This window comes from Myotis davidii, unplaced genomic scaffold, assembly GCF_000327345.1.
Source record: "Myotis davidii unplaced genomic scaffold, ASM32734v1 scaffold526, whole genome shotgun sequence".
NCBI classification, from domain to species: domain Eukaryota; kingdom Metazoa; phylum Chordata; class Mammalia; order Chiroptera; family Vespertilionidae; genus Myotis; species Myotis davidii.
The window spans coordinates 438,141-445,568 of NW_006296797.1; the positions used below are offsets into that span (position 1 = coordinate 438,141).

The 7,428-nt window shown below is 46.6% G+C and overlaps 1 protein-coding gene across 2 annotated transcripts in view; it reads right to left on the reverse strand.

Moving 5' to 3' along the window:
- Nucleotides 1-7,428, reverse strand: part of RAB43 (RAB43, member RAS oncogene family) — a 22,624-nt gene that overhangs the window by 1,799 nt on the left and 13,397 nt on the right. Inside the window, exon 2 of one of the 2 annotated variants that reach the window (XM_015569648.1) lies at nt 1,993-2,170. In XM_015569648.1, the coding sequence (XP_015425134.1) occupies nt 1,993-2,170 (178 nt within the window). Of the gene's footprint in view, nt 1-1,992; nt 2,177-7,428 lie in introns of both variants that reach the window. The other variant, XM_006772493.2, reaches the window with a different exon arrangement.

The following is a 7,428-nucleotide window of genomic DNA, read 5'->3' on the forward strand; positions in this document are numbered from 1 at the left end:
CTTATTTTTCTATACTAAGAACATAGATGACCACTTTACCTGAGAGTGCATCATTGGCTTCTCCTACAGGTGTGAGGTGTCTCATTACATCCCAAATCATCTAGGAAACTACTCCTTGACCCAATTTTTAAAAGCATTTTTTAAGTTTCTAAATGGTTGACTTTTATAATGTGATTATAGGGAGGACAAAAAAATAGATAAATGTCTATAAATATCTGAAATTTCTTTGGTAACCTTAAATGATGTAGCAATCAATTTCAATGTGTGAAACTTATCCTAATTTCAAAAAGAAAAAAAAAGCACATGTTGTTTATGAGTAATTATAAATCTGAACACAGGTCAGCTATTTGATTTATTCAGGAAATGTCAACATTTTTAGATGTGAAAATGGTCATGTCTTTTTAAGTGTTTTTATCTTTTGATTCATGCTGGAATATTTACAGATGAAATAGTTGTAGTTAGGAATCGCCTGAAAATAATACAAGGGAGGGAGGGGATGAAGTGGAGGTGAAATGTGACATGAGTTGCTGAAGCTGGGTGATGGGTCGAGGGTTCGTTACGCTATGTTATTTCTGTATTTGTATAAAATACTCAATAATAAAATGTCTTATTTTAAATGTCCTGGATAAAAGGAATGTGGAAGGCTGGGCAAGGAGAGCTCCATTACTTCCTGGGCAGATGAGCTCTGCTAGCCCTTCTCACCCCAGTCCAGGCAGGTGTGTGGGACCAAGCCACCCTTTCCCCAGCTGGAGCGACATCCAGGACCCACCTGTACAACCTCATCTTAGAAATATCAGTCTGTTGAGGTGAGGACCCTGGGGTCACACAAGTGGTCCAAAGCTTCTTGAGCCAGTTCTGGGAAGTTTATGTAGGAGAAAAAATGGGAAATGGAGGTATCCGCATCTCTGCAACAGTAGTTCTCAAAGTGGGTTCCCTGAGTTGGCAACAGCTATGTCCCAGATGTCACCTGGGAACTTGTTAGAAATGCACATTCCTGGGCCTCACCCAGGCCTCCTGAACTGAATGCTCTGCAGGCGGTGCCCAGCAGCTGTGCTTTATGGCTTTGGAGGCAGGGGAACATTTGAGGAGCCCTGATCTGCTGAGTTATGGTTGTTAGAACTACACTCAAATTTCACGTGTGTATGCTCACAGGCTGTTTGAACTGAGAAATTATTTCACTTCTCTGAGCCTCATGCCCACGCCCTGACAAGTAAGGAGTAGTCAGATTATGGGAATTAAGCCCAGAGACACGTGTGAAGACCTAACCAGTGTGAACCACTGTGCAGACACGTGTGCGCTGCAAATCAAACTTTAGCTCCCTTTCTCCCCAAACTCCAGTTTTAAATAAACTTCACAAGTGACCAGCAGAATCAGAATTTCAAGTCCTGGCTCCATTCCTGCCTGGATAAGCTCAGGCCCGCTCTGTGCTCTGGTTTCCTTTGTTTAAAAGGAGAGAGAAGCCCTAGCCGGTTTGGCTCAGTGGATAGAGTGCTGGCCTGCAGACCAAAGAGTCCCGGGTTCGTTTCCGGTTAAGGGCACATGCCTTGGTTGCAGGCTCCTCCCCGGCCTGGGCCCTGGTTGGGGCACATGCAGGAGGCAACCAATCGATGTGTTTCTTTCACATCAATGTTTTGCTCTGTCTTTCCCTCTCTCTAAAAGATCAATGGAAAAATATCCTCAGGTAAGGATTAAAAAAAGAGAGAGCCCAGCCAGTGTGGCTCCATGGTTGAGCATCGACCTATGAACCAGGAAGTCATGGTTCAATTCCAGTCAGGGCACATGCCAGGTTGCAGGCTCGATCCCTCACAGGGGGGTGTGCAGAAGGCAGCTGATCAATGATTCTTTCTCATCATTGATGTTTCTATCTCTCCCTCTCTCTTCCTCTCTAAAATCAATTAAAAAATTTTTTTTAAAAAAAGGAGAAACTGAGACAGACAGGATCTGTGGTCCCAAGGAACCCTGCCAGCCCCAACTTCATCCCTCCCAGCTCACCGATCAGCAGCTGCACAATGTTGGAGCCAGCATACTTCCTCACGTCCTCGATCCAATGAGGCACTGACAGAAAGGAGCTCCTCTTGGTGATGTCGTAAGCAAGAATGGCCCCATTAGCACTGCGGTAGTAGCTCTGGGTGATGGTGCGGAATCGCTCCTGGCCGGCAGTGTCCCAGATCTGCAGCTAAAGACAGGAAGCCTCCCATGAACCGGATGACATGGCCGGGACAGGGAGGGCAACCCCACACACCCATGCCGAAAGCACTGGTTCCAACTGGCAGGCCACCAGCCCAAACCTTGACTGGAATCACACTAAAGGTCTAGAAGAGAGAGAGAGAGAGAGAGAGAGAGAGAGAGAAGCCCTTCTGAGCCCTTAGAAAGCAACTCAGTGGCCCTGCGCTGTGTAAGGCTCCCCCACAACTAGGGTTCTCTATCTGCCTCAAAAATATCCAGGAATATGCTCCCTACTTGGTGGTAAGGGAGGCCTGGGCTGTGTCAGTGAGGGCCTAGGGAAAGCAGTGGGCAGAGCCCTTCCTGGGGCCTTTACCATCAACTGACCCATCTTGACCAAACGCAAAAAGCTTGGCATCTTTTCCTGCCCGTGTCTTCACTTAACAACACTCATTAGGGCCCAATACCCAGCCCTCCTGGACACTGGCCACGCAGGAGAGGTACCTGTGTGTGGCAGGAGCTTCTCTAGCTTTCTATAGAGGCAGCAGTCTGGCAAGACAGACACAAGAGAGAGCAGGGCAGACCTGGCCCTACTCTGTGCCCAGACGAGGAGGTCGCCCACTCTAGGTGGAGACCACCACCAGTTCTAGGACTGGGAGAGAGACTGCGGACAGGCATCAGGGCAGGCAGGTACCAGGGCTCTCAGGAGCTCAGGGATTGCTTTCTCCACTCCAGAAATCACAGGTTCTTGGGGCTCTCTCAGGATGAACACGGGCCTTTGGTCCACACTGGGCTGCAGGTCCATCCTTGCTCCTTTGCTGGCGCAAGTACTGTCAGTGCCTCTTTATCTAGTTCTCAAGGTGTCAGAGGCCCTCTAGTCTGTCCGGAGTGGGACAGACCTCAGGAGTCTCAGACAGTTCCTGGGGGCAGGGGTAATGACCCTCTCAGTATGGAGGTGACAACCTTTTCCCTAGGCCCCACCAAGAAAAGTCTGAGAATTAACCTCTGGGCCACAACATGCCAAATACAATTCTCCAGTCCTGAGGATTCCTATTTACTCTTCAGCTCTAAGAGGCTACAGGGAAACCAGGCTCCATACCCCACGGCTTATGCTGTCTGCTAGCTCATGCATGGGGTGAAGCAAAAGGTGTAAACATTGACACTACACAAACCTGGGATCCAAATGACCAAGCACTCATCTCCACACCCCAGAGGAGAGCATATAACACTAAAGACAGAGGATAAACATGGAAAAAAGCAACTTGGAGGAAACAGAAATTATGCAAAAGCAAAAAGCTCAAAAACAATCATCAAGAGTTTCAGAGGTAGAAAAGATCTGTGAAACAACAATAAACACTTTAAGTAGAGGGAGCAATCAGAAATAAAAAAAGAGCTCTTGAAAATTAACTATATAATAAAAATGAATAATACAACATAAGGGTTGGGAGATAAAAGTTGAAGACATCCCTCCATGGTAAAGGAAAAAATAAATACAAAGAGATGGAAAAGAGAAAAGAAAATTGCAGAAACAGCCTGGGAGGTACAATATGTGATAGTAAAAGGTTCAAGGGGGTTGGGGGGAGGAAGTAAAATCAAAGAAATACTTCAAGAAAATGCCCAGAACTGATTGAAAGCGTCCACTAAGCACACACACAATGAAGGAAAACAGACCCACACAAAACACATGACTGAGAATTCCAGAATAACAGGGAAGAAAAACTCCCAGAGTAAAAACAGAAAAAGAAAAAACAGGTTTCCAGGTTCCACACAAAAGATTCACATGGTATTAGATATTCAATCAAACAATGTCTAAAATTATGACGGAAAATTATTTCCAATCTAGAATTCTCTACTCAACCATCAGTCAAGTGTGATGGTTTAATAAAGGCATTTTCAGGTTTGTAGGCCTCAAAAAATTTACCTTCCTACCACCCTTTATCAGGAAACTACTGAAGGTTCCTCTACCTAAAGAAACTAATCAAAAATAAGAAAACAGGGGCTTCAGAAAACAGAGAATTCAACTCAAAAGAGAAGCAAAGGGAATCACTAAGTGAGATCCCAAGACAACAGCCAAGCAGGGCGTTTGGATGCTCACCCATCCAGAGCAGGCCCAGCACTCCAGGACAACTTCCAGCGCTGGCACAGTGATCAACAGCAGACAAACCTTCCCTCCATAAACAACCACTAGACTGAGGAAAACGGGGAGGCTGCCATTTTCAACCCCATTGTGCTGCCTGATGTAAACAAGCAGCACAAAACTGTAACCCTGCAAGAAGCAAAGCTCATGAAATGTACCTCATGCTCACCAAAACTCTCTACCCAGGGGCGGTTTCCTAACCACAGGACAGTGGATAGAATCCAAGCAGAGCATGGTGGTCCCACTGAGCCAGGGAGGCAAAGATCAACATCTCTAGATGTGATGGATGGAGCAATGCAGGGGGTGTGAGAGCCCAACAGTCTATGTGGGGGAGTTCCCAGGATCAGACTACCAGAATCTTACCAGAGTGGCTCCAACAGGGTTAAGAATAGACCAAACACAGAAATAGAGGTTGAGCAGTGCTAGGGAATGCTGAAGTTCCACCCAGACACATCAAGGTGCCTCTTTAGAACATTGTTAATGACCCAGATATTAAGCTGAGACATCAGGAAGGCTGTATACTATGAGTGAGAACCATGGCTGGAGGAAGGCCTTCATAAACCTGCCCCAACAAATCCTAAAACCAAGACCCAACGTAAGTCTCCGGTTTGGAGGCTGAGTTCTGTCCGGTTAGAGAGGCAAAACAAACATCCTTGAACACTAACAAAACATAAAAACAAACAAACACAGGTTCAAAGTGATCAACCAGTAATATAATTAACTACTAAGATCCTGCACGAGCCAGGGAAGAGCCTGCAACCTGGGCATGTGCCCTTGACCAGAATCGAACCTGGGACCCTTCAGTCCGCAAGCTGACACACTACCCACTGAGCCAAACCGGCTAGGGCCATATATTTTTTAAAAAACAAAAACAAAACCAAAAATAAACACACAACCAACCCAAAATAAAAATAAGTAGAGAGAGGTAAGAGCCTCTCCACTCCTCTGATGAGTGGCACAGAGTCCTCTTTCACCATGACTTCCTATAGTTGCATTGCCAGTTGTGGGCCTCCTCATCCTTCCAGGGCACGGGCGGGCCCCTTGCACTTCAGAGCAAAGGCGCCTACCGCACACCCACCATTCATGGGGGCCTGGAGGACTGTGGTGTGTCCATGTCCTCTATCTGCTTTGTGTCCTCACCCTCCTCTGAGGGCTATAGACGTGGCTATGTGGGCACCTTGGCTGGGTCCGACAGGCTTCTGGTGGGCAACAAGGCAGTGACCATGCAGAACCTCAAGACCTCAGCACCTCACACCTGGAGAAGGTACATGCCCTGGAGGAGGCCAACAGGTGACCTGGAGGTGAAGATCATGACTGGCACCAGAAGCAGGCGTCCGGGGTGCCCATGACTACAGCCACTACTACCAGACCATTGATGATCTTCACGACAAGATTCTTGGGCCACCATTGAGAACTCCAAGATTGTCCTGCAGATTAACAATGCCGTCTGGCTGTGGATGACTTCCAACCAAGTTCGAGGCAGAGCAGGCCCTACGCATGATCATGGAAGCTGACATCAATGGCCTGTGCAAAGAGCTGGAGGAGCTGACCATGTCAGGAGCAGATCTGGAGATGCAGATTGAAGGCTTGAAGTAAAAGCTGGCCTACCTGAAGAACCATGAGGAAATCAGTGCCCTAAAGGGCCAGGTGGTGACAAGGTCAGTGTGGAGGTGGATTCCACTCCAGGACTGACCTGCTAAGATCCTGAGTGATATGAGAAACCTGGTCATGGTTGAGAAGAACCTGAGAAGAACTGGAAGGATGATGACCTGGTTCACCAGTCAGACTGAGGAGCTGAACCAGAGGTCGCTGGCCACACAGAGTAACTGCCGATTTAGCCCATTAGCAAGACGGCCCTGGCCAGGTAGCTCAGTTGGTTAGATACACCAAGGTTGCAGCTCGATCTCTGGTCAGGGCACACACAAGAAGCAACCAATGACTGCATAAATAAGTGAGACAATAAATTGATGTTTCTCTCTCTCTCTCTCTCTCTCTCTCCCCCTCACCCCCTTTCTCTTTCTCTCTCTTAAACAAAAGAAAAAAAACGATTAGCAAAACAGAGGTCACCAACTGGTCTGGAGATCAAGCTTCAGGCTCAGCTCATCATGAAAGCCACCCTAGAAGGCACGCTGGCTGGAACACAGGCTTGCTTCAGAGCCCAGCTGAAGGTCCGGGTGCTATCAGCAGTGTCCAAGCCCAGCTGAGTGACATTTGTGCTGGCACTAAGCGTCAGAACCTGGAGTAACAGCAGCTCCTGACATCAAGATATAGCTGGAGCAGGAGACGGCCACCTACCACAGCCTGTGCCAGGGCCAGGAAGCCTATCACCAACCTGCCCGTCACCAAGACGGCCTGAGTCCAGCAGACTCCTGGGCTTCCTGCTTCCAGCAGAGGGATGCTCTGGAAGGGAGCGAGCCTTACCCCGGCTCTTCCTCTGACCTGTCAATAAGATTTTATGGCTCAAGGGAGGAAAAAAAATAAGCAGAGAACCTGAGTAGACACTTCTCCAAAGAGAATGTACAGATGGCCAATAGACATATAAAAAAATGTTCAACATCACTAATCATCAGAGAAATGCAAATTAAAACAACAATGAGATATCACCTCACACCTGTCAGAAAAGCTATTATCAATCAATCAACAAACAAGTGCTGGTGAGGGTGTGGAGAAAAGGTGCACTATTGATGGGAATGCAGAGTGGTGCAGCCACAATGGAAAGCAGTATAGTTACCTCAAAAAATTAAAAATGGAACTGCCTTATGACCCAGCAATTCCACTTCTGGGTATATACCCAAAGAAATCCAAAATATTACTTCTGAAAGATATATGCACCCCTATATTCACTGCAGCATTATTTACAATAGCCAAGATATGGAAGCAACCCAAATGCCCATCAATAGATGAGTGTTATAAAGAAGATGTGGTACATATATACAATGGAATATTACTCCATCATAGAAAAAGAATGAAATCTTACCATTTGTGACAACATGATGGATGTAGAGGGAGTTACACTAAGTGAAATAAGTTAGACAGAGAAAAGCAAATACTGTACTATTTCACTTATACATGGAATCTAAAGAACAAAATAAAACAGAAACAGACTTATAGATACAGAGAACAGAGAG